This window comes from Antechinus flavipes, chromosome 4 (assembly GCF_016432865.1).
Source record: "Antechinus flavipes isolate AdamAnt ecotype Samford, QLD, Australia chromosome 4, AdamAnt_v2, whole genome shotgun sequence".
Classification (NCBI taxonomy): domain Eukaryota; kingdom Metazoa; phylum Chordata; class Mammalia; order Dasyuromorphia; family Dasyuridae; genus Antechinus; species Antechinus flavipes.
This window is the reverse complement of record NC_067401.1, coordinates 110,383,387-110,411,375: the sequence shown is the minus strand read 5'-3', so window position 1 is coordinate 110,411,375 and position 27,989 is coordinate 110,383,387. Positions and strand designations below refer to the sequence as shown.

The window sequence follows — 27,989 nt, the reverse complement described above, 5'->3', positions numbered from 1 at the left end:
TTAACCATTATAGTTGTTCCATCCTGGATAACTGAGGTAAAGATGATGGATTCATAGAAATGAGGGCATTTAGGTTGTATTCAATGTGTTTAAGGAAGTGGGAAGTGGAAAGGAACAATTATTTTATATCCCAATTGGAGAATAAAATAAAAATAAATGAGGCTGAAAGAACAAGGCCTATAAACACTTAATAAATACTTACTGACTGATTGTTGGAATTGACGTTTACATTCCTCCTTAGCAGGGAGGTTGGGAAATAGATAGGATACCCTTTAATTCTGCTTTTAAACATCCATTATTGAAGACCAAATCTTCCCATCACGTCCTCCCCTCCCAGTCCATGCTCATCATTCAAAAGAGATGGGAAGTCACTCTAGTCTCTCTACCCACTTACTAGCCCACAGGCCAAGGCTTGCTCTGGCAGCAGGAATGCAGCAAAATCCTTCAATAGTTGAGGCCAGTCATGGAGAAGGGTCTGCAGACTGTTGTACAAGTCCACAGCTGTCCGTCTCTGTGTGCTTGACTCAAATTCATAAATAACACGAAGGAAGTCCTCATACTTGCCAGGGACATGACGTAGGGCCTCACGTACCTAAAGAAGAGTATTCAGTTACCAGAACCCTGCATCCTGGGCCTATACCAAGTGGAAGAGACCAAAGAATAACTACTGAGAGAGATCTGAAGGGGAACCTAGGGAGATACTACAAGCATGAAACCTAATGGTATCAGGGGATACTCTCGTTGCATTTTTAGAAACCAAAAAGAAACTTAAAACCTGTATAGGACTTTCAAACTGTCAACAGAGAAATATAGGAATATGAAGAAAACATTTCTTTTCTTTGACAAAGTAAATACTTTCTGATAAGCATATGGCTAAGCTTCTTCATAAAAGGAATATAGACAAGAATACCATTCAGACTTTCATTCTCATGAGTCTAATTTTAACGACCAAACATTTAATAGGGCAGAATTCCTGGCCTGGGAATTTGAAATGAAGCATCCCACTCCTGACTCTACCATGAACACCACTAAATATATGCTTATAATTTTAAGGAGCCAAATCACAACTCCATTCAACTGCAAATTCCTTGAAAGCATGGACTGATTCCTTTGCCTCTTCCTTATCTAGACACAGAACTTTGCATAAAGGGATGTTTCAGTGGTATTGACTGGCTGATAGAGTAGCTAACTTTTGCTTACTCTGGTCAGGTAAGCCTGGGCAAATGCCAGATCCTTTTGCTCCCTTAGGGGGTCTCGTTCCAGGATGTCTTCATCATAGAGCAAGAGTAGTTTGGAGGTGTCCTTGCTGGCCCGTGTTCTGCCCCTTTTGCTCCTAGTACGGTGACTACTCCGGGCTTTTCCAACAGCTTTGGTGCTTTCTCCTAAAAAAAATGGATCAAATGTTTTTCTTTGGTTACCCACAGGATAGCTACCATTCCAAAGTTAGAATGTTGTTGAGATTGTTATTCAGTCGTGTCTGACTTTGTGATCCCATTTAGAGGGTTTTTATTTTTTTGGCAAAGATACTAGTGTATTTTGCTACTTCCTTATCCAGCTCCTTTTACAAATGAGGAAACTGAGGCAAACAGGGTGAGGTGACTTGCTCAGGGTCACACAGTTAGTAAGGATCTTAGACAGATGTGAACTCAGGAAAAAGTCTTCCTGAATCTGGGTCCATCCATGTAACCACTGGGGATAATCCAGAACAGATGACTTCAATGACCTGTTAAATAAAGGCTATGAGGAAAAGTGATAAGCCTCAAAACCTGCTTTGTCTAGTCAAGCCAACTGTCATAGGAAAAGAGAATAAAATAGCTCCATCTCTACCTATGTGGTAGTAACAAATGGCAAGGGCCTATTGCCTAAAAAATATCAGGTAGTAGATTGTTAGAGAAATTGAATAAAGGCAACTAGGTGGTGCAATGGATAGAATCCCTCCCTAGATTCAGGAGAACTTGAGTTCAGATGTGACACTTGAGATTTAGTAGCTGTGTGATTTTGTTCAAGTCATTTGGCCACGATTGCCTCTTCCACCTCTTCTTCTCCCCCTTCCCCCCTGCCCCAGGCTTTTTGTTGTGGGACCTCAGAAGCAGTTAATTTTATAGGTTTGTCAAAGCAGTCAAAAAAACATAAAAAAGTATGTACTTAAAGAAGACACTATGCAAATGCAAGGCATATAATAAAGAAAGCCAATAAACACTTCCTATTCTCAAGGAACTCAGGTGATCCTGGGAGAAAATATTAAAAAAATTATGTACCAAAAAAAAAAATTACAAACAAGTTATATACAGTTATCCCTTCCATATTATGATTTTCCCCATCAGAGTTTTAAGATGTCCGAGGTCGGAAGAAGAATTTCTGGGGAAGTTTTGCCGATGTTGAAGACATGCAAAGGTCAAGAGAAGACAGAGAAAAGATTTAGAAATCCAGGAATGCATAAAATATATGTACTATACAATATCAACATATTTTATCTTTTAATATCATAAATATATACAACTTCTTTCTTGATACAAAGGGAAGATCAAGAAGTTGCCACACTTCTACCTTTCAGAGATAGAAGATATAGGTTAAGTTGGAGGTAATCAACAGAATGAAGAAACAGAATGAGGGGGACTGGAAAAGACTTCCTATAAAAGGTAGGATTTTAGCTGGTACTTGAAACAAAGCAAAGATTAGAAAATACAGAACACCAATAAAGGGGAAGAGCCAGTGAAAATGCCTTAAGTTTGGAAATGAAGTGTCTTGTTCAAGGAACAATAAGAACACTATCACTGGATCATAAGAGTACATGGAGTGACTGGATGAGTGGGGGAGGCAGGTTATAAAGGGTTTTAAACACCAAACAGGATTTTTTTCTTTTTATTTTTTAATTATTATAACTTTTTATTGACAGAACCAAACAGGATTTTAAACTTGATCCTGAAAGTAATAGAGAATCACCAGACTTTACTGTGTAGGAGTAATGACATGGTGAGACCCACACTTTAGGAATATCATTTCTATTGCAGGTATATGTATCTCAGTCTCACATTTTTCAAAATGGGAAGGGACTGATATTAAAAAAAAAATCCTTAGTAGAGCCAAAGTAAATATGATAACTGATGAGATGATTAACGAATGTTTGTTGAATATATACTGGGTACTAAATTCTGTATGACATATTCTGGAGAACATAAAAGAGCCTAAAATTTTTAAATATGAGTAGTATTCCTCTAGCAATCCTGTGGGTCCACTTAAAAAAAAAAGGCTAGTTTGTTACTCAGCCTCTTTTTCCATTTCTTATTCTATCACTGTCAAAGAGCAGCGGATAGTAGGAAAGCTTTACCTGAGGGAATCGAACTGGTCTCCACTTCTGGGATTACTTTAGGTGAAGCAAAGGTAGAAGGGGGTTTTTCAACAGGATCTCCGATTGTTTCATCCATCATCTCATCTTCCTTCTGCAGGTTCTCCATCCCCTCTGAAACCTCCTCTTCCTCTTCTTCTTCAGGTTCTGAGTTCTCTTCCTGGGAGTTCTCTTCCTCAGAATCCCCTTCTTGACTCATGCGCCTCTCAGAAGCCAGCCAAGTTAATTTCTCCATGGTCTCCTATAAAACCATTGAGATAAATATGCATACTTGAGAGTCAATTATCCCAACTTTACAAATTTGTATTAAAAAAGAATGAAAAAAGAAAATGAATAAGCCATTAATGAATCTCCTAAGAAAAAATCTCCAATGTCAGGTGGATTTACAAGTGAATTCTATCAAACGTTTGAAGAACAATTAATCCCAATACTATTTAAACCATTTAGAAAAATAGGTAAAGGAGTCCTGCCAAATTTCTTTTGACACAAATATAGTACTGATACCTAAAAGAGAAAGAGCCAAAACATAGAAAGAAAATTATAGACCAATCTTCCTAATGAATTTTGATGCAAAAATTTTAAATAAAATATTAGCAAAGAGCTTACAGCAATTTATCAGAAGCATAAAATACTACAACCATATGGGATTTATACCAGGAATGTAGCACTGGTTCAATATCAGGAACTTTATTACCATAATCAACCATATTAATAAAAAACCAACAGAAATCATGTGATAATCTCAATAGATGCAGAAAAATCTTTTGACAAAATATAGACCCATTCCTATTAAAAACATTAGAAAACAGAGGGATAAAGAGAGCTCCTTAAAAATAATAAGCAGTATCTATCTAAAATCAACAGCAAGCATTATTTGTAATGGAGAAAAGCTGGATATATTCCCAATAAAATCAGGGACAAAATAAGGAAGCCCATTTTGACTACGATTAAACATTATACTAGAAATATTGGCTTTAGCAGTAAGAAAAAGAAATTAAAGGACTTAGAATAGGCAATGAGGAAAAAAACTATCATTCTTTGAAGATGATATGATGATATATTTAGAGAATCCTAGAAAATCATCCAAAAAACTACTAGAAACAACAGTTTTAGCAAAGTTGCAGTATATAAATTAAACCCACACAAATCCCTAGCATTTCTATATATTACTGACAAAGCCTAGCAGCAAGAGATAGAGAAATTCCATTTAAAAAAATTCTTATCACTCTTTCACATACTATAGCCGATAACCTAAATATGATTACCTATTAAATGTATCTATCTTTGTCTTCAACTACTACATTATAAATATTCTTAATGCCTACCTGAAGCTCAGGAACTGAAAGCACAGATTCCTCAGAAGCTGATGACATTTCCTCATCTTCTTCATCTTGTGTGAAATCATCAAAATCTTCTTCCTCTTCTTCTTCTGGCCCATCCTTCTCACCCCCTGTTTCTGGGCCAGCTGGAGTCCCCACTGACTGGCCATCAACACTGGATGAATCTTCAGGCTTCCCTATGGGACTACTAAGGGCAGCAGGGTTAGTAGGAGAGGAAATATTCTTGGGAGACCCTTTGCTCACCTCTTCTCTTGTGTTCCCTTCCCCCTGAATCTCCTGGGGAACTGAAGATATCTCTGCAGTCTCACTGTTCTCGTTCTCCTGTAAAACAGCCTCTTTCTTTACTTCTTGGGTACTATTTGCCCCCTCACCTGAAAGACTTGTGTCCAGCTCCACAGAGACCTCTTCTTTGATTTCGCCACAGACATTCTGCTCAGGAGACTTGTTTTGGGGCAGTTTGACTTCTTCCCCAGGATCTTCTGGCTCTACTTTAACAATTTCCACCAAATCCCCTGGGAGAAAAGTAATGGTTTCCCAGGAGTTCTGAGGCAATGGTTCTAGGATTTCCCTCCCTTCATTTGTCTTCACAACAGTCCAGCTATGGGAATTACCTTCAAATGGGTCTTCCTGGCTGGTGGTCTTGCCTGATGTGGGAGGCACAGGGCTGTGTTCCTCTTTGGGTGAGAGAGTTGAGCAGAGAGCAGATAATTCTTGTGGCTCCAATTTGGGTTCCATGGCTGAAAAGGTACTTTTCCCTTCAGCTGGAGGACAAGGAATGTCTGATTTCACTTGTGTATGATCCTCTGGGGTGGGTGGCACAGGGAGATTCACAGGATTACCAGAGACGATTAAGGGTGGTATAGAAGATGCTACAAGAGGCTGGTTCAGTGGGCAGGGGAAGGAGGTGGGGCTAACTAAGAGAGTCGTTATAGGGATCGTCTGAGGGCTCTGAGCTACAGCTGCACCAAGAGGCTGAATCATATTACAGCCATTGCTAAGGCTCACCACCTTTACAGTGGTAGCAGGGACAGTGAGAATGACTGGTGCAGGGCGAAGGATGGGAGTGGCTTTTAAAAGTGGAGAGGGCTTGGTCCGATCTCTCTTTGGGGGTCTCCGTTTTGTCCCTGGCTTACGTGGTTTTGAAGGGACAAGTGCCGGCAACATGACCTTAGGCTGGAAGGCTGCTGGGGCAGGGGAAAGCAAAGTTTGGGACATAGTTTGGGGAAGGCATGTCCCATTCTCAGGGGCCACTGATGGCAGAGCTATGGGAAGCTCAAATCCATCACTCCCAGGGACACCAATAGGTGGAGGTCCTGGCACTGACTGTAAAACAGTGGCTGGTTGGATCAATCGGGGGATCCGGACCACCACTTTGCTTGGAGGTGCCTCAGGAGGGGTTAATCTAGTTGGAGTTCTTCCAGTATTGGGCCCAGGTTGAAGAGAAGGGCTGGGAGGGATAAGGAAGGGCTTCAGGACTGATGATCTCCTCTGGCGCCAAGCCCGCCTAGAAAATCGTTTAGCAAGTGGTTTCAGTGTTAATACCACACCCTTGGGCAACAGTAGGGGATATCGATTCTCATTTTTTGACTCCAAGCTGTCTTTGTCAAGTCCTGGCTCAGAATTGGGTTCAGCTACTTCAGATACATTTCCCGATTCTCCAGAATCATTAGCTAAGTGTCGCAGTTCCTCCTGGATGGATGGTAAACTGGCCTACAGGAAAGATAAGCATCATGATTATTTTATTTTACTAGAGTTGAAGAGAAAAAAAGAATGTTGCTTGACAATTCTTTTTGTGGACTTCTGAGTCTCTCTATATCTTTTAATTTTATGTCACCTAGATTTCCTGTTTTGTCTCTTTCCTCATCATTTTCACAAAGTCATCTCTTATAGCCAAAAACAACAAAAAAATTTTTTTAAAGAGTAAGAAAATTTAAAACAATGGAAGAGAAAAAAATTTTTAAGTGAAAACATAAAAAAAAAAAAAATCTAACATTATATCCAATACTTCATACCTTTTGACCCTGACCTCTTCTAACACAAGAGAAAATCTCACTTAGAAGTTAGAAGTTCAGAGTAAGAATATTTCCTAAGCTTTCTTGCAGTCCAATTTGATGACTACTGCATTACAGGCTTGAACTAGACCTCTTAATAAGTCTCTTGCAGTGGGTCTTCCATGATAACTCTGGTTTTCTGTAGGAACAATTAGGACTATACCTTTAACCAGAAAGGAAGGTGTCGCTCTTCCCTTTCTACAGGTGGCTTCCATTGATCAGGCTGAAGCTCCTCACAGCACTTAAACAATATTGGCAATTGCTTTGTCTTCTTGTAATACTGAGAACAAAGAATAAACATACATGATAATCCTCATGTTATAATGCCAGGCTGGGGTTGGGGAAGGGAAGAAGGAAGGGAATAATCTAGGGGAAATCAAGGTCCTTTTCTTTTCCTATATAGGAATCACATGCAGGTCAAGGTAGGAGTTTCTGCAATTCAAGCTGAATTAATGCTTCAATTGCATGATTCTATCCTTGTTCCAATGTCATATTTATTTCTCCTCTAAACAGAGCTGAGAAGAGGAGAGGGAAGGGGAAGGAACAGAGGAAATGAAGATGACGGTCATACTGCTTAAGTTCTGCTCAACTCTCCAGGGGGAACTGCAACAAGACAGCAAAGAGTCAAGAGAAGGGCCCCTACTGCCCCTCACCCAGAGCACAAGGAAGCAAGTAAAGAGGGAGAAAGGGAGGTTCATAACGTAATGGCAAAATTTAATTCATTGTTTCAAAAGAAGTTTGACTTAAAACTTAGGGTCCCCAATTCTATATTCTATCAAACAAACCCTTTTCTATTTTCTATATTCAGTATATTCTATATATCAAACAGCCCCTTTTCCACAAAAGGAAGAGAGCATGGGATAGAGATATAAAGAATAAAGGAGCAGCTCACTTTGATGATATTGTCAGGAGCCCTGTTGATGTTGAGGTTCTTGATTCTCACAGTCAGCTGGTTATCAGACTTGGCAGTCAGGAGGTATTTACTGATTAGAGGCTTTGGAAACTCAGTCCCTTCAAAATGTTTCAGCCCCAAAGCTAATAAACTTAAAAAAAAAAAAAAAAAAAAAAGATGCACAGACTCAAAATTGGTCTTGTCTCTCTTCCTTCCCAGTACTTCTCCAAACTCCTCAGATTTATTTTCCCGGGTCCCCTTCAGTTCTCTCATCTCTCTCTCTCTGTTCCCAGCCACTAATGGGTAATGGTGACAACTCTGTCCAACTAGGATTTCTGTATTCATTTCTCTCTTTTTGATGTCTTTCTTATTGTTTCTGTTCTATCTACTCCGTTAAATTGGCAATCCCTAACAAGTTGAGAATATAATCCCTCCTCATTCTGTTTTTTTTTTTTTTTTTCCCCTTTCTGATAGTGAATACATACTTGTCCTCTGCTTTGGTGAAGAATATCTTGTCTCTGGGATTCTTTGCCTTCAATGAACATATTGGTAGTAGCTCTGGGTACATGAAGACTTTGCTTGTGGCCAGAATCCAGGCCACTTGCTTCGGCAGACAAGGAAATTCATTGGCTGTAAGAAGAATCTACGGTTCACAGAAATCTTGAACTATATGGGATGGGTTAAATAGTATATATTCCTGTCATTTGGACACTATTGCCATTAAATCTTATTTATAATATTCTTTGAAATTTTTTGTTGCTTTCACTATGTCAAATCAAGTTCTATTACATCACAATATATTCTTTTCATATATCTTCTTGAATCAAATTATATTTAATTTTTTTTTTACTGAACAGCGAACCAAATCAATTTCCCTACTTACCAAAATAAAATCTCCTGAACCCAAGTAAACTACAAGCAAAATTGTATATTTTCTACTTTCCAGAACTAGTGAAGTAGAATAAAATTATCACATTCTAGAGCTGAACTTGCCCCAAAATGGAATCTATCTGATCTGACTTCCTCAAAAGCAGACTAGGTATTAAGAGGTCTGGGCTCTAGTTCTGGTTGCTAATACTAACTCTGTGATCCAAAGAAAATTACTCATCCTCTGGACATGGCCATCTCCAGCAATGAGATGAACCAAATCAGTTCCAATAGAGCAGTAATGAATTGAACTAGCTACACCCAGCAAAAGAACTCTAGGAGATGACTAAGAACCATTACATAGAATTCCCAATCCCTATATTTTTGTCCGCCTGCATTTTTGATTTCCTTCACTGGCTAATAGTATACTATTTCAAAGTCCAATTCTTTTTGTACAGCAAAATAACTGTTTGGACATATATACTTATATTGTATTTAATTTATACTTTAACATATTTAATATGTATCAGTCACCTGCCATCTGGGGGAGGGGATGGGGGGAAGGAGGGGAAAAATTGGAACAACAGGTTTGGCAATTGTCAATGCTGTAAAATTACTCATGCATATAACTTGTAAATAAAAAGCTATTAAAAAAAATTTTTTTTTTAAAAGAAAAGACCAAAATAGTCAATGAACTGATCACATCAGGAACTCAAAATTTTGTACCAATTTAACTATGGATAAAATGGAAATTCCACATACTTTACTTGCCCCACAGGAATTTTGTGAGAATGAACTGGCTGCTTTGAAAATTTAAATATTATAAAAATTCAAGGAGTCTTTTAATAAGCATGAATTCAAGTGAACTGAATGGATGATAGATTATATGATGATCTTTAAAAAATTTCCATAAATCTACATGTTCCCATAGCAACATCTGAGTCAGTTCTACTGTATCATCTCTTTCTCATCCACTCCTAGAACTGACATTTCTCCCTATATATACTGTTTCCCACTTTGTGTATCACCCATTCATTCTTCCTGGACTAAAACATCATATATATCCTCAGAAAAAGGAAAAAGAGGAGAGACTAGACAAAGTTTATCCTGTTTTCTTCCCCATTCCAGTTATATATTTTAGCTTTCCTTAGAGGACCAAAACTGTCTTGTACCTAGAACTGGACATTAATTTGAACATTTTATCCCTTACCACTCTTCTTGACATTTTTTCGAGGGCTACAGTCAATGTGGATCTGTGAGTGAAAGTCTTCAATAAGCTGCATAGCGCCCTTCAAGTTACACGGCTGAAACATTGTCTGAAACTTGGGGTTGAATTGATGGTGAAGGACAACGGAACTTTGAGCAAAGGTCCCCAGCTCCCTCTGGGAAAAAAATGAACATGAAATGATCTATGTCCCGGAAGTAAGGATCAGACTATGGTTAAAAAAGTCTTTCAACAAGGAAAGGCTACAAGGTGGAGACAGATACATAATATAAAATAAATTCTGTTATGTATAGTTTCTTTCAAAAAATCCTCATTAGGGACAGCTAGGTGGCACGGTGGATAGAGCACCAGCACTGAAGTCGGAGGACCTGAGTTCAAATCTGGCCTCAGACACTTAACTTCCTAGCTGTGTGACCCGGGCAAGTCACTTAACTCCAATTGCCTCGGGGGGGGGGGGGAGAGAAATCTATATCAAAAAGTCATAACCTAATCTCATTCTTTTTTCACTTTTAATTAGAACATTAAAAATGCTTAAATGTTCAATCTGTACTACACTTATTTTCATTTATATGTTCCATAAAAATGTTCATCTTCAAAAGTACCCCCCCCCCCTTCTTTGAAGTAAGGTACCACGGATGTTGAACACCGAATATAATGTAAACTGTAGATGATGTGTTGATTAGTTTTGTTGAACTTCAATTTTTCTCCCTCTCTTTTAAATTTCTTTGCTATAAAGGATAGCTCCTAAAGAAATATATATATATTTGGAAATAAAGATGATATAAAAACAAAATTAGTAACATATGTTGTTTTTTCTTAAAATATCTTCTACCTGAGTGTGTTCTTTCTTAAACAGACCACAGGCTATTTGCTATCACACAAGAAGCCCATATTCAGAAATATATATAGCATACATCATCATTCCCTTGCAACTAAACTCAGGGGCACTTTTCCAATTGACAAATTATAGGATTTAATGTTCCACTACTTTCTTCAACTTAACTATTTAAACAAGTCATTTTTTTACTTTGTACAAAATTAGGTTAGTACACTGTAATTCACCAGTCATATGTTTAGCAAATCACCAGTTAACTCTATAGCTGTGAAAAGATGGTTTCTAGTAAAAACAGAAAAAAAAAATTAGAGTGAACTCACATGAAACTAAACTGAGAAGAGAATATGAGGTGGTAGGCCTAAAAGTGACTACATATATTTATCTATATTTTCATAAAGAAAATAGCTAAGATAAAAATCAAGGAAAACTGGTCAATGTAATGTAAAAGGATCAATATAAATTTATGAAGGATGAATAATTTTGGAAATTATATTTGAATAACTAATTTCATACTCTAGCTTTCAGACTCTAGGGATAAACAAGCCTTACAAGAAACATCTTGGTGGTATTAGCTTCCGAACTGAGGCTTGGGTTGGCACTGGACAAGAGGTGAATCTGAGTCAGGAGCTGAACATGCTAGAAGGGAGAAAAAAAAAATACATTAGTGATATGTAGGAGGCTGACATATTAGGAACCTAGGAAGACTTTACCAGTGTATTTGGAACTTTTAACTTAAATGTGTTTCTTTCTAGGGGCCTATGACAACAGTGACTAACCTTAAAATTCTGTCTTGACTTAGATCTACCGGAAAGGTAACTCGTAATCAAAATGATAGGACCAGAAGTAATGAGTATCAGTTGTAACATTAAGAATTTAGATCAGCTAAAAGGAAAAACTTTATCTGTCCCATGTCAATTGTTAGAATCTGGAATATATTGCAGAAGGCTATTTGGGCAGCCTAGATGGTAGAGTGGATAGAGCTCTTGGCTTGGAAGTAAGGAAGAACTCACCTTCTTGAGTTCAAATCCAGACTCACATTTACTAGCTGTGTGACCCTGGGTAAGTCATTTAACCCTGTTCATCTCATTTGTGAAATGAGCTGAGAGAAGGAAATAGTAAAGCACTCCAATAACTTTGCCAAGAAAATCCCAAGAGAGGTCATGAAGACTTGGACACAATTGAAAATGACTGAACAACAAAAATTTGAAGGCTATCATGCATGGCAAGAGAATGGCTATGTCAAAATCTCTTTCAGCCTCATGATCAAATGATACAGTTTTCTACTGAGAGAAGAAAGCTATTTCATAGCCTTTAATTAGCTACAAGCCTCAATCTCTGCTCAAATGAAAGCTAACTATCATCATAAGAGGAATCTTACCTGCTGCATCTGTTGTTGAAGTCTTTTCCTCTGAGCTGCATCCAAAATCAGAGTTTGCTGGGTCTTCTGGGGCTTGGGCCTCTCTGCCTCTGGTTGTTGCTTAGTTGAATTCTTCTTAATCTTTAGTTGCTCTAGCAGCTCCTTCACTGTACGATGCTGCTCATTGAGTAAGTTTGCTAGGGGTTCTTCAAACCTGTCTCCAAAAGGAGATTTTTAAAAATTTGGATGTTCCCCAGAACCCATTCTTCACTAAAAAAAAGGAGGAAAGGGGTCAAGTAACAAGAACTTACCAATGGGGCTTCCAATCCCTAATTTCCATCTCAGCCATGACCCAAAATAGGATGTTTTCCAACCTACCCTTTCCCTTGATCACCCACTGGATGACATGCAGATAAGCAAGAAAATGACCAAACAGCAGGAAGCAGAGAAGGAGCACTAGTATGACACATTTAAGTGTAGGGGCAGCTAGGTGAGTGGTGGATAGAGCACTGTCCTGAAGTCAGGAGGATCTGAATTCAAATCTGATTCCAGATACTTACTATCTATGTGACACTGGGCAAATCACTCAACACTGGTTGCCTCAAAATAAAACAAAAATAAAATACACTAAATAGTCTCTGAGTAACTGATGGCTAACATTCTTGCACCACCTGGACATGTCACAGTAAATATTTCTTCTAAGAGTAACTGAGACTTTTTTTGGAAAAAGACAAAATCTATTGGTCTGAAACTTTTATGTGATCCCTGTATTTCAGATGTGGCCTCTATCATATCCTATCTCTGCCCCCCTTTTTACACTAAGTTTTACTGGTTTTTTTCTCCTGAAAAGCCAAAATCTTTTGGCTTAAGCATACCCTAGGGGTATGATGAAGAGTAATATGTACAGAGATGAGGGGGAAGAGCCCTGTGGAACACACACTAATTTTAATGAATAGAAATAAGGAGGTTGGTCTAATATTAACAACATTACCACTGATCTTTCTCCTCTTGGCACTATACTACAAACTACTATTCCTCTGATCTGTCTTACAAAACAATATATTAAATACTAAGGTGCTCAACTGAATAAACCAAGAAATTAAATATCTACAATGCTATCTCTTAAGAGTGAGAGCAGACTCCATGTTTCAGTGGTAGCTCTAAAAAGACACTACAAGAATAAGGGACAAGGTCTTGCCTGAATTGTTACAATGACTAGTTTTTATGTTTAGCATTTTCCTTCTATATGATGGTCAATAATGAAAAGATGGTAATTTCTTTAAAGAACTCCTGTATAGTCAAATTTTTTTTTTTAATTTTTCCTTCTGTTGGCTTTACATTATTTTCAATACTCAGTCAACAGTTTAAAGAAACCTGAGGACCTAGCAAATAATATCAGGCAAGCTACATGATACTTCAGCAATAGTGAACTTGTATCAATTCAAGGCCACAAGAAAGCAGAAAAGCTAAAACTGTGGTTAATGTAAAATAATCTCTGTATTCAGTTTTGGCTTGGTACATGGCTGGTACTTAATACAAGCACATCTATGCCAACCTCCCAGGGCATTGCTGAGTAGCTCATGGATATGTAGTCAGTACTTAAAAGCTGACCCAAATGAATATGAATAAAAGGGGAAGGAGAAGCAAAGTCTAAGCAGGATAGGAAAGATCATGATAGATATCATATAATAGTTTGAAAAATAATCTGTAGCTGGTCACATAATTCAACACCTCTCAAGTACAACTCATCTAGAGAGGATGCTAGAGATGCCAGCTGTTGCTTTTGCTCCTTTCCCAAACAGATACAGCTTGGTCTAGAGCTGCACTGCCCCATAAAAAGGAGACACGTTCTTCTGTCATTGAGTTCTTAACTAGATTCAGTATTCTTGTAGAGAATCAATGTCTGCAAGAATCTAGGGTTTTTTCCTCCCCAATAGAAAGGAAATAGATCAATAATCAATGCCTAGAGTGCTTTGTTCTGTACTGTCTTGCTAATTTTTTTATCTGTTATAAACAATAGGATAAGAAATAATTGAAATTTATAATTAAATACACAGGGCCAGGTAAAAAAAAAAAAAAAACAAACCTGTGTATAACCAAACTATGATGTAGATTTAAGGGAATTCCTGTGCTAGTTGACCTTAGAAGTGTAACTACATCATTATAAAGTGTGTATCTTAAATGTGTGATCATCATCATCATACCTACATATTAAAATGATAAAATAAGAAAGCCATGTAAAGGACTAATTTGTTAATCATGGAAAAAATAAAGTTAGGATATCTTTAGTTAGGACACAATAATTTGCAAAATACAAACTTGCATGAATCAGCTTCTAGAGGACTTTGTTGCATCATATATGAAGAAACCTACAAATAACTGAATTTCTATTTCAGGGTCTCACACTCCATCTTTACTTGTCTTAATAAAGGTTGGTTTCTTTGCTCAGAGAGGCTTCCCAGTTTCTTTTTAATAAAGCAGATTTAAGTAAAGGGGACTGTCTTTTGTGAACTTTGAGAGTATTTATGAGTGAAGATGAATAATTATGAATTTTTTTTGGGGGGGGAGAGATGAGAAAACTGTGCTATTTGAATTTCCTTAATTTTTCTCAACTGGGAGAAGGAAGATAGCTCTAATTAAGTGATTTTAAATGCATATGAGCAGTGAACCAAAAATTCATTATTAAAGTTAAATGTACTCTAAACTGGCCACAGAACTTGCATTCATGAAATCTGTCCATTTTATCTGGGCATATCAGATCATGTTCATTTTATCCATTCTATTATCCTTAACTTGTTCTCAGACATTCTCCTCAGGGAACATTATGAGAAAGATGACTAGACTAGAACAACATCACAGTGGGCCAATATAATACCAGGGAACTATAGTAGATTGAAGAGCTAAGAAAGGGTAAGTGTTATCAATTTTGGGACCAAACAGCTTTTGTGTGAATTGTTTTAATATCTACAGTTCTAATTATTTTACCCTGATAGAATTTTTCTAGATCTGTATGTCTTTTTTACCATGTAAATAGAAATCCATGCTATTAGTTTAAAATGTATGGCAAGGAACAAAAGAGAAAGAAGATGAAGAAGTAAGAAAAACAATGAGGAATTGGGTACAACAGATTCCTGTACTCACAACGCCAAGCAGGCTTAGGGGCCAGAAAGCTTCAAAAGGCTTTGTATCTTAGATAGTTGTTAGGGAACAGTGAAATAGCTTTGAAAATAAGAAAAAACACAAATTCTGAGGAAAAAGACATAGTTCCCTAAACCCATTACATAAAGTACCCTTGATGTACATGTGTCATCTAGGATTTCTGTCAATTTGTTAATCCTACCGTAAGGCTTGGGGAGTATTGAAGTTGGGCCGGGATTCAGTCACATTGTCTTCCTCCTCTGGACCTTCATCTTCCATGTTGGAGAAGCCCATTTCATCTTGGAACTAAGTACAAGAGGAAAGGATTAATATTCTGGGCTTTGCTGCTTAAGAAACTCATTCTAGTGATAAGAAATAGACAAAGGCATTCAAAATGAGCCATGTGGAGGCTATCACTATTATTCTGAGGTTTTAATATTCTCACACTTAAGTCTCATAGTTTGTTGTGGATTTTTTAGGAGTGAGAGGGACACATAAATCTAATTAAGAAAGCCAACTCTCAACTATATCAATGAGATACCTAACTCTGGATGATCCAATACAGTTAACATTTTATTTGACAATTCCTTATAGCCTTTTGAAACAGTATATTACTCTTCTTAATTATATTTGCTGAGGCAATTCCTGAGGCCATATCAAATGACAGTGCAGGAGATCATCTATATAGTTTGCTATGTGGCAGATAAAATTTGGGAGGCTAAAGTTTTACCAAGAATAATTATATGAGGATAATGGAGAGCTAACAATAATCAGAAATAATCTCAAATCACGTTACTTCTCTGGTTTTGGAAAGAGATTTGCCCTTTCAGACTATTTTAGTTTTCTAGAAAAGAACTATGGAGGGTGGGAGAGGACCCCTGGCAGGGAGAGGAGGGTCATAGTTTTAATCATCTATTAATCATCCAATTTTACTATTCAAGGTTCCAGTTAAAAGTTTGTTACTTACAGTTTCAAATAATTCTTCCATCAGCTCATTCACTTCCTTTTCTACAACAAAACCAAATAGACTATTAGTGAATCCAGTAGGTTTCCTTTTTCTGATAGGATTATGATAATGATAAATCAGGGGAATGTGCTAGGAATAATGTATCATAATTTATATCAGACATCTGATTAAGCTACTCACAACAGTGTCTTGGACAAGATGAAGAGAGAGATGGCCCAAAAAGCAGTAGAGTTAGGAGGTCTCATGGCTGAACAACTTTCCCCAAGAGTGCTGAGTATACTGGTTAGGAAAAGTCCAGGGATAGAACTCTGTGGCATATTGTTAGAGATCTTCTAGTTGCAATGTCTTTATCTACTTCTAAGTGGTCAGGCATATTCTCTATGTGGATGAGTCTCAAATCTGGATAAACATTCCAATCTTTCTCCTAAACTTCAATCCTATACCATGAGCTGCCTTCTGATTTCTAAATCCTATTGATTTCTCAAACTAAACATATCAAAATGAATTCCTACCTTTTCTTCAAACGTAGCCCTCCTCCAAAATTCCCTTCTGCGAGGGCTCTAATACACTCCCTGTCACTCAGGTTCTTTACACCAAAGTCAATCCTGACTTTTCTTTAGCCTACATTCATATCCAATTAACTGCCAAATCTCATGACCTTGTCATTTCTGCCTCCGTATCGCTTATATCTTTTTTCTTTTCTCCATTCACAAAGTAACAATTCTGGACTAAACCCTTATCACCTCTGGTCTGGACAAATGCATTAATATATCTTCTTGTTTCCAATATCTTCTTTCTTTACATAGCAGTCAATCTTCAGAAGGCACAAGTGTAATCATCTTACTCTTCTACTCACAAACCAAACAATGTGCATTTATTAAATATCTAGTATGTGCCAGAAATTGTGCTACAGATAAAGGCAAAGGTAGAAGAGTTTCTAACTCCTTCCCCTGTCCCCCACAAAGCTTACATTCTAACAGGGGAAACAACATGCACATATATAAGTATGTACAAATTATATATACAAAGTAAATATGAAGTAATTTGGGGAGGGAAGGTACCAGCATTTGGGTTGATCAGGAAAGACTATTTATAGAAGGTGACACTTGAAGTGAGTTTTGAAGGAACTCCTAAGTGCATTCCAGGAATGAGAGAAAGCCTGTTCAAAGCCACAAACATGAAAAAAAGTTACGTGTGAAGAATGGTTAAGTCAGAGTATGTGAAAGGGAGAATTTTAGAAAGGCAAAAGAAGGGCCTGACTGTGGTGAGCTTTAAATGCCAGAAAGGATTCTTGGAATCCTTTTCTGGAAATAATGGGAAATCACTGAATTTATTGAGCAAGGGAATGACAGGGTCAGACATAGTTTTAAGGAAAATTATACTGACCTAAGAACATAAAGTATAAATGCCTTATTCTAGCACATAATTCTTTCAGAATCTGATTCCCATTTGCCTTTACAATCTCATTTCATACTACTTCCTTACATGAACTTTCCATTTCAATAAAGGTTGAAACATAAGTAAATTTCTCTAACGAAATATCTTCCATATCCAAGAAGTTGCACAAGTGGGGATCCCAAAGGCCTGTAATGCATTATGACCTCAGAGTATTTCTATTAGTTCTCATCTTCAGTGAAATCTCTCTTGGTCTCCCTAAACTACAGAACTCTCAATGTTCTTTCCTGCATGCTTTCAGAAAAACCTGGGAAGGCTTAGGTAAATTGATGCAAAGTGAAATGAGCAGAACCAGCATTGTACACAGTATTAGCAATACTATAAGATGATCAACTGTAAATAACATAATTATTCTCAGTAATACAAAGAACCAAGACAATCTGAAGGGCTTATGACCAAAAATGGTACATATCTCCAAAGAAGGAAGTGATAGAATCTGAAAGCAGATCAAAGCATACTGCTTTTCTCTCCATGGAGATGTGTAACAACACAACTAATATAGAAATACATTTTACATGACTACACATGTACAATCTATATCAAACTGCCTGCTTTCTCAGGAAAAAGGGAAAGAGGGAGGAGAGAATTTAGAATTCAAATTTTTAAAAAAATTGTTTTTACATGAAATTAGAAAAACATTCATTTTTAAAATATAAAAATGTTTTTTTCTATCTGAATTTTTTTATGATGGCATGTATACAATATCTTGTAAGGAGTATAAATTCTTTGAAAAGACAGCTTTATTTTTTCTTTTTATTTCCAGTGTTCACACAGGGCTGTGAACACAAAAAGTGCTTAATATTTGCTGCGTCATTGAGCTGAAAGTATGGTAAGTTATGACAACTGGCAGATGGACATGACTTTTAAAGTTTACCCAGTGTTTTTACAAATTCCTTCCTTCCTTCTTTCTTTTTGGTGAGGTAATTAGGATTAAATGACTTACCCAGGATCACACAGCTAGGAAGTTTTAAGTGTCTGAGGTCATATTTGAACTCAGGTTCTCCTGACTTCAGAGCCAGTACCCCTACTCCCTATACCATCCAGCTGCCTCCTACACCCTTAACAGTTTAACTAACAGCTATATATTTATATATATATCTGTTATATATATATATATATATATGTAATTTATACATATTATAAATAAATACACACACACACACATTTTTATAGTCCTTAAATGTTTACAAAGCACTTTGCAAATATTTCATTTTATCCTCAAAACCCTAGACAATAGAGGCTATTATGGTCCTCATCTTACAGATGATGAAATTGAGGCAGACAGAATTTCATGACTTTCCCAGCCAGGTCACAGAGCTTGTTAGTAGTTAAGCCAATGTCTGAACTCAGGTCTTTCTGCCTCTAGGCCCAGTTCTTTGTCCCCTGAGCTCCTTAGGGATCCCAATTTTCCCTGACTTGCTCCATCTGGATTCCTACTGACATTCCTCCTAATTTCCCTCTGGCCATGGCACCATTATTCTTTCAGATGCCCAAATTTGCAACCTAGGAACCATGCTCAGCACTTTATAATTAATCAATCACCAAATTTTATAAATACTAATTCATAAATTCTCTTACATCTATCCATCTCTGCTCACATCACAACCACCTAGCTCTCACCTAGACAACCACAATAGTTTTCTGTTTTCTTACAGTGTATCTTTCAAACAACTGCCAAATTGATTTTCCAAAAGCACAGATCTGATTGTATCTCATTGCCAATTGCAATCCCTATGATAAAATATAAATTCCTTTATTTGGCAATTAAAGTCTTTCACAATCTGACTCCCGTCTATCTTTCCAGGTGGACTTCACATTATTTCCCCTCATATATTTTACACTGTAGCCAAATTATAGTCTATTTGGTTCACTTATATAATATTCCATCTTTCATCTCTCCTATGCTTAGACTATTCTCCCTCCTAAAATCCCAAACTCAAGGGATCTGGGCTCAAGTTTCACCTTCTTTAAAAGGCCTTTTCCCACTTCCCCAGATATTACAAGCCTTCTACCCACAAAATCATCAAATTATAGAATGAATGCTTAGAGGCTACCTCATCCAAACTCCTCATTTTAAAGATGATGAGATTCATACCCTAAGAGGTGAAATAACATGCCTATGATCATAGGGGTAAATTCCAGAGACAAGTTTTGAACTTGATTCTTTTTGTATATATTCTTTATTTACTCAACTGTGGAGACATTAAATCCCCTCAATAAACTATTAGCTCCCTGAGGATAGGGACTGTCTTATTTTTATACTGGTATCTCAGTCTAGGACTTAGTACCCTGGTAGCACGTGGTAGGTCCTTAATAAATGTTTGTTCTCCAAGTCCAGCCTGGCATCATGTTGATTGGACAGATAGGCTCAACTTTGGAGCAGCTAAAGCTATAGAGCTTCAAAATCTAATCTGATAAGAGATGTGAGTACCCCAACTAGGATAACCTGTAAATTCCACCCCCCAAATTCTGTACTAAAAGACATCAGAAGGGAAAAGGACAAGAGTTGAGGATGAGACACACCCACAATTAGGACTTACTAGTAATTCTCACTGCCCGGTCATTGCGAAAATCCTCTGTATCAGGTTCATCAGGATCTTCTAGGAAGTTATATTCTGGGTCATCATCATCATCTGCTTCATCTAAAGAAAAAAAAAAAAGAAAATGGTTTTTAGAAACTTTCTATTCTCTGTCCCTGATGCTAAAACTCCATGTTTAGGAATCTCTGTACTCTCCTCTAAGTCAAGCACATCAGCTGGACTCCATCAAGAGCCAGAGAACGACTTGTTCATTTCTGTACCAAGGTCTTTATAAAGATAAGGTCAAAAGTCAACAAGGTGAAAATCATCTGGGACAAATACAAACTTAAGCCTGAAATTTATGTTAAAAAAGAAAAAAAACAATCAATTGTATTAAATAATTGTACAAGATGATGTTCTTCCATTTCTCTTCACAAAAATATATCCCTGTCATTCTTCAAAAGTTCCATCAATCTCTATCAATCTATCTATCCTCCCCTCAATTCTTTTCAGTCTTTTTAAAGTATTTATGTACTCATAATTCATAATAATTTAATTGTTATATTTATTTATAATGTCTTTTAGAGTATATGTACACTTCAACAAAATTACAATTTTTTTGAGCATGTTTCTTTTATTTCTTTAGTAGTAGTTAGGTCTCTGTACAACGGGCTCTCTATAAAAACCTATTAAACAATTAGTGAAGTTGTGGGGAATGTCCAGTAGCATAAGGGAATTGTATATAGGTTTACAAACCTTCCTCTATAAACAGCTCTTGCCCAAATGCAGCAAAGATAGGTCAACAGACCCTAAAGCACCAGTTTCTATGATGGTTTGGAAGACATATTGAAAAATGGCCTTTTAAAAAGGGCCTCCCTTAGCTTTAGTACTATAGTTATATATTTGCTGACTACATCAGACTGCTTGCTGTCTTGGGAGGGGGAGAGAAGGTGAAAAAACTGAAACACAAAATCTTACAAAAATAAATGTTGGAAATTATTTTTTCTCTTTTTTGCCTAAAGCTGTTTATTTTCAAAACACATGCATAGATAATTCTCTTTTTTTTTTTCATTTTAGTTGAATTTTTTTAAAAAATATTTTATTTTATTTTATAATAACTTTATATTGACAGAATCCATGCCAGGGTAATTTTTTTTTTTTACAACATTATCCCTTGCACTCGCTTCTGTTCCGATTTTTCCCCTCCCTCCCTTCACCCCCTCCCCTAGATGGCAAGTAGTCCTATATATGTTAAATATGTTGCAGTATATCCTAGATACAATATATGTGTGCAGAACCGAGCAGTTCTCTTGTTGCACAGGGAGAATTGGATTCAGAAGGTAAAAACAACTCAAAAAGAAAAACAAAAATGCAAATAGTTCACATTCGTTTCCCAGTGTTCTTTCTTTGAGTGTAGCTGCTTCTGTCCATCATTTATCAATTGAAATTGAGTCTTTGTCAAAGAAATCCACTTCCATCAGAATACATCCTCATACAATATCGTTGTTGAAGTGTAAAGTGATCTCCTGGTTCTGCTCATTGCACTTAGCATCAGTTCATGTAAGTCTCTCCAAGCCTCTCTCTATTCATCCTGCTGGTCATTTCTTACAGAACAATAATATTCCATAACATTCATATACCACAATTTACCCAGCCATTCTCCAATTGATGGGCATCCATTCAATTTCCAGTTTCTAGCCACTACAAACAGGGCTGCCACAAACATTTTAGCACATACAGGTCCTTTTCCCTTCTTTAGTATTTCTTTGGGATATAAGCCTAATAGAAACACATGCATAGATAATTCTCAACATTTATTCCTACAAAATCCTGTGCTCCAAATTTTTTTTTTCTTTTCTTCCCTCCACCCCCTCCCCCAAATGGCAAACAATCCAATATATATTAAACATGTGCAATTCTTCTATACATATTTCCATCATTATCATGGTGCATAAGAAAAATTAGATCAAAAATGAAAAAATGAGAAAGAAAACAAAATACAAGCAAACAACAATAAAAAAAAATGAAAATGCTATGTTGTAGTTCACACTCAGTTTCCACAGTCCTCTCTCTGGATACAGATGGCTCTCTCCATCACAAGATCATTGAACTGAACGGAATTACTTCATTGTCGAAGAGAGCCACGTCCATGAGAATTGATCACTGTATAATCTTGTTGCCATGTACAATGATCTCCTGGTTCTGGTTGTTTCACCTGGCATCAGTTCATGTAAGTCTCTCCAGATCTCTCTGGAATCATCCTACTGGTCATTTCTTATAGAACAATAACTATTCCATACCATTCATATATCATAACTTATTCAGTCATTCTCCAACCAATGGGGATCCACTCAGTTTCTAGTTTCTTGCCACTACAAAGAGGGCTGCCATAAACATTTTTCCATATGTGGGTCCCTTTCTTTAATATCTCTTTGGGATATAAGCCCAGCAGTAACACTACAATACAAATAGTAGGCACAGTTTGATAGTCCTTTGGGCATGATTCCACATTGCTCTCCAGAATCTTAATTCTACCAACTATGCATTATGTCCCTGTTTTCCCACATTCCCTCCAACATTCATCATTATCTTTTCCTGTCTTGTTAGCCAATCTGAGAAATAATGAGTTTCAGAGTTGTTTTAATTTGCATTTCTCTGATTAATAATGATTTAGAGCATTTTTTCATATGACTATAAATGTTTTTAATTTCTTCATCTTCAAAATTGTTCATATCCTTTGATCATTTATCAATTGGAAAATGGTTTGAATTCTTATAAATCTGAGGCAACTCTATATTTTAGAAATGAGACCTTTATCAGAATCCTTGGATGTAAAAACTTTTTCCCAGTTTATTGCTTCCCTTTTAGTCTTGTTTGCATTGGTTTTATTTGTACAAAAACTCTTTAACTTAATATAATCAAAATTATCCATTTTGCATTCCACAATGTACCCTAGTTCTTCTTTGACCCAAAATTCCCCAATTATTCCAGCAATTTTTGTCAAATAGTGATGGAAATTATGTATTTTTCGAAAAAATGAAATATTATTGAGGGGGGAAAAGGGGATCAATACAATAAAGCAAATCATATGAAAAAAAAAAATCTGTTGTACAAATACAGTTCTTACAAACATCTGGTTGGCTGAAATGACCCTTCTTTCAACTATCACCTGGGTACCCACATACTTCTACTCAAGGTGATCTAGCCCTAAGTAATCAACCACTTACAGATACTCTCCAATAAATCTTTGATTTATTAACTCCTCCCCATTCCTTCTGAGTATAATATGTAAAAGAAATATAGGAATGGAGAGATTAATATACTCTTTGGCAATGGCTTGTGATTAAACTCTGAATTAAAAAAGCCAGAATTAGGGTTTGGGAACTGAATGTATAAACCATTAGTTGACCTTTTTTCACAAACTGATGTCAGCTCCATGAACCAATTAAGACATACACAATTAACCAGAATTTTTTTTTAAGTTCCAATTTGAAGATATAGAGCCAAATTATTATAACCACCCTCTTAAAAAAAAACCCCAACCCTCACAACAAGGTTGTGAAATCTAACTCTACTAAGCAGACCTAAAAAAGGAAAATTTCAAATTCTTGCAGATTACATACCAAGTCATAAAGTGTTGCTACTGACACCAGCAGAAGTAATATCCACATGAACAAAATCTACAACTACTTAAAGTATTGAAATATATATATTACAGATTCTGGATTTTTTTTTTTTTTGGGGGGTGGGGGAGGGTTAGGGCCATTGGGGTTAAGCCATTTGACTAAGTTCACACAGCTACGAAGTGTTAAGTGTCTGAGGCCAGATATAAACTCAGGTTCTCTTGACTTTAGGGCTGGTTCTCGAGGTTCTGAATTTTTAATAATATTTTATTTTTTCCAATTGCACATGAAGATAATTTTTGACATTCATTTTTTGAAAGGTTTGACTTCTGAGTTTTTTCCTTCATTCCCCCACCCTAAGATAATAAGTAATTTGATATAGGCTATATATGTTTAATCATGTAAAACATATTAGGAATTGTTTTAATGTTTTAGAATATATAATGAAATTAAAAATTTAAACCAATCCCCTACTGATTCAAAAGGTATTGAACTTCAAACTCCTGGATGGTTTTCTAAGGTTCCTTCCAACTCCGAAATTCTTCAATCTCTCTAGTTTTCACTTTTTTCTTACTGATCAATGAACAGTGGTGTTCAAAATTAGAACAATAAAACAATACAAACATTTTTTTAAACTGATAAACAATTATAAGGAAATTTATTTTAAAACAATCTTTGGTATACATATAATTTTATTATTAAAGACAGAAGCAAATTTCATACTAATAAGATGGATATGATTTCTTTATATTTTTTTTTACATAAATAGCTAAATCTTGGTCCAATATTTGATACTTTTTACTGTTTAATGTTTTTCATGACCTCTCCATTCAATTAAGTGACCCCCTCAGTTTAAGAAGCTTTAGGACATAGTACTGGGCCTGGAATCAAGGATGAAAGGAATCTTAGAATACAAGCCTGAAAACTATCTGGCTTGGAGCTTAGTACATATTGAGTCAGTAGGGAATTGGTTTAAATTTTTAATTTTTTCTTCCTCCATCACCTCCTCCATTCCTAAGAGAGCAAGTAATCTGATATGGGTTATACATAGCATTACAAAAAAGTACATTAATCAAAGAGGCTGATTCTTTGATTACCACAGTTATTGGTGACCCAATCCTTTTAACTTTAAATTATTTTGTAATTTTTTATTCAAGTGTATGATGTATCCACAAAATAGAACTTAAAACTCCTAAAGGAGTTTTTTTTGCTTTTGTTTTTCTATGCCTAGGATCTACCATAATGCCAGATATATATTTTTAATATATCATTGTGAAGCAGAATTGAAAAACATAATTATGTTTTATTATATAATATGAAAACAGAAAAGCATATTAACAGATTCTAGAAAAAATTCGGCATAAAAGTTTCAAACAAGAGAGTTTCATATTTAAACTTAAGAAAAACGGGACTTTAGAAATCAAGATCACATTACCTAACCTCTCACCTCATGTCAGACTTTCTCCCTTTAATAATGCTAACAAGTAGATCATCTTTTTCTCCTTACTCCAACTGACTTGTAGAAGCACATGTGCACAAGTGTGTGTGTGTGTGTGTGTGTGTGTGCGCGCGCGCGCACGCACGCGCTGCATTTCAGCATATAATATGAGCTCCAAAAAGAACTGGAACCAATGTGGTCCATGTTTTTTGTATCCTTAGGGGATAATAAATGTTTGAATTATTTGAAAAACCAAACTAAGTTTTCAGCTAAACTGAAAATATTAAAGAAAATTAGGAATAAAATACAAATTGATGCCAATGAGACCACTTACCTTCATTTTCCACATCATCATTCATGAGTCCCCCAAGCCACATTTTCCAGTCCTCATCATCTGCTGTATTGGGGTCGTACATGTCGGGTGTGATGTCTGGAGCCCGGAGCTCAGCCTCTAGCTGTCCTAAAGGAACATCTTTTAGGGGCATTTTAGAGCGTGTGCGGAAGGCAATGAGGCTGTCATCCAATGGCTGGCCAATGGTAAAAAGGATGAAATAACATCAATAAATGACTTATTTTTTCAGAATTCAGATCACACTCACAAATTCCTCTATTTCCTCAGCATATTGCTCTAATTAGAGCTTGCTTAGACCTTGTACTCCTGCAAGTATCTGGAGTCCAAATGTATTCCTAGTTTACATAAATATTCCTTTTTTTTTCTTTTTCAAAAAAAAAATTATTTTTTAATATTCCTTAAAAAAAAAAAAAGAGTTCCCAATTCTCATCTTTCCTCCACCACCCACTGAGAAGGCAAGCAAAATATCAATTATAAACGTGAACTATTTTAAAATATTTTCATATTAGCTTTGACACCAAAAATAAATATATAAAGAGAGAAAATTATTCCTCAATTTGCACTTAAAGAGTTCATCAACTCTTTCTCTGGAATTAGATAGTATTTTTCATCAAGAGTCCTTCAGAATTGTCTTTGATCACTGCAGTGATCAAAGTAGTTAAATCTTTCATAGTTGATCATCAATACAATATTGCTGTTACTGTGCACAGTGATCTCCTGGTTCAGTTCACTTCATTTTGTATCAATACATAAAGTTTTTCATGTTTTTAGGAAACCACCCTCTTTATAATTTCTTCTATCACAACACTATTCCATCATAATCATACACCACAACTTCTTCAGTCATATGTTGATTCCAATTCTACCACAAAAAAAAAAAAAAAAGCTACCATAAATATTTTTGTATGCATAGGTTCTCTACATTATTCTTTGTTCTCTGGAATACAGACCTAACAGTGGTATTGTTGGATCATAGGTAAGCACAGTTTTATAGGATAAAGTTCACAATTGTTCACCAGAACGATTAGACCAGTTTAAATTCCACCAAAATGTTCATTAGTGTATCTATTTTTTACATGCCTTCTCCTGCAATGATATTTTTGATAGGTGTGAGGTGATACCTGAGTCATTTTAATCTGCATTTTTTAATCAATAGTGATATAGAGCATTTTTTTTTTCCATGTAGTTAAACATAGCTTTAATTTCTTTTTCAGAAAGCAGCCTGTTCATACCCTTTGACCATTTATCAATTGAGGATGTGTTCATTTCTCAACAGTTCACTATGAAATATTCAGGTGGTAGAGGAGATGGTATCTAGGGTTGACACTGACTTTAAATTCCAAACTTCTAGAACTGAAACTCTTCCTAAATGATGAACTTAAAAATAAAAGTAAAGTCTATTTCCCTCAAGCTTTATGATTCTAATAGTTTTCAATCCTCTCCATTAATTCTTTCATTTAGAAAGACAGTACCACATTAAAAAACATTAAAATAATATAAGATAACAAAGGGATTTGTGTTTTAAGGCACTATAGACATATAACTATGAGATCATGGAGATCTATCTCAGAAATAGATAACTACAGCCATATTTTTTAAATTAAAAAAAATTTTTTTCCCATTTAATAGCAATCTATTTTTCCTTCTTCCATGTTCGAACTCTCCCTACTGGAAAAACCAAACCAAACAAAAACTTGTAACAAACATACATAATTGCTCAAGTTCAAAAGTATATGTCTCATTCAGCCATATATAACATTTCATGTCAATCTTCAAGCAAATATGAAGAAGAAACATCTGCCATTTTAAACAGTCATGATTAAAGACATGAGTATGGTGTCATGGAAAGGGTCAAATCTCAGCTTACCCACTTCTTATCTTCCTACTAAGAAAGCTCCTTATAACTTGCTGAACCTCAGTTTTCTCATCTAGCAAATGTGGATAATAATACTTGGACTTTTAATAGACTTCACTCCATATCTTTTATCTTTCTTGTACAATGTAAGCTCAGGGTTGTTTTTGAAATTACAGCACCTGGGGGCAGCTAGATGTTGCAGTGGATGAGCACTAGCCCTGAAGTCAGGAGGACCTGAGTTCAAATTTGACCTCAGACACTTAACACTTCCTGGCTGTGTGATCCTGCACAAGTCATTTAACCTCAATTGCCTCAGCAAAAAAAGCAAACCAAAAAAGAAAGAAACTACAGTACCTCATAGAATGTCATGCAAAATAGGAGATGTTAAATTGCTTGCTAAATTGAAGGGAATTTGTAAGCAAAATCAAGCCAACTTATCAAGTATTTATTAAGTGCCTATTATACGCCAGACATTGTGTTAAGAATTGGCAATCCAAAGGAAGACCAAACACTGGCTTTCAAGGAATTCAGTCTAATAAGGAGATTGCATAAGAACAATTATGTACAAGCAAGATTTATAAAGGATAAATTTTAGATAAGTGAAACAAAGAAGGCACTATGAAGAGGATAAGTAAAGGCTTCTTTCAGAAGGTGGGATTTTAGCTAGAATCTGAAGGAAGACAAGGAAACAGAGATGAAGAAAGAAAGAATTCAAGTCATTGGTAATAG

The 27,989-nt window shown here is 36.1% G+C and overlaps 1 protein-coding gene across 4 annotated transcripts in view; it reads right to left on the bottom strand.

The window, feature by feature from the left end:
- GON4L (gon-4 like) overlaps nt 1-27,989 on the bottom strand; it is a 79,363-nt gene that overhangs the window by 11,223 nt on the left and 40,151 nt on the right. For 3 of the 4 annotated variants that reach the window (XM_051993849.1, XM_051993847.1, XM_051993848.1), the window contains exons 11-24: nt 25,388-25,580; nt 20,014-20,115; nt 16,019-16,059; nt 15,254-15,357; nt 11,935-12,127; nt 11,106-11,192; nt 9,707-9,878; nt 8,115-8,259; nt 7,630-7,780; nt 6,901-7,017; nt 4,672-6,396; nt 3,329-3,587; nt 1,201-1,382; nt 395-592 (exon numbers count right to left, since the gene is read on the bottom strand). In XM_051993849.1, the coding sequence (XP_051849809.1) occupies nt 395-592; nt 1,201-1,382; nt 3,329-3,587; nt 4,672-6,396; nt 6,901-7,017; nt 7,630-7,780; nt 8,115-8,259; nt 9,707-9,878; nt 11,106-11,192; nt 11,935-12,127; nt 15,254-15,357; nt 16,019-16,059; nt 20,014-20,115; nt 25,388-25,580 (3,669 nt within the window). The remainder of the gene's footprint in view (nt 1-394; nt 593-1,200; nt 1,383-3,328; nt 3,588-4,671; nt 6,397-6,900; nt 7,018-7,629; nt 7,781-8,114; nt 8,260-9,706; nt 9,879-11,105; nt 11,193-11,934; nt 12,128-15,253; nt 15,358-16,018; nt 16,060-20,013; nt 20,116-25,387; nt 25,581-27,989) is intronic. The other variant, XM_051993850.1, reaches the window with a different exon arrangement.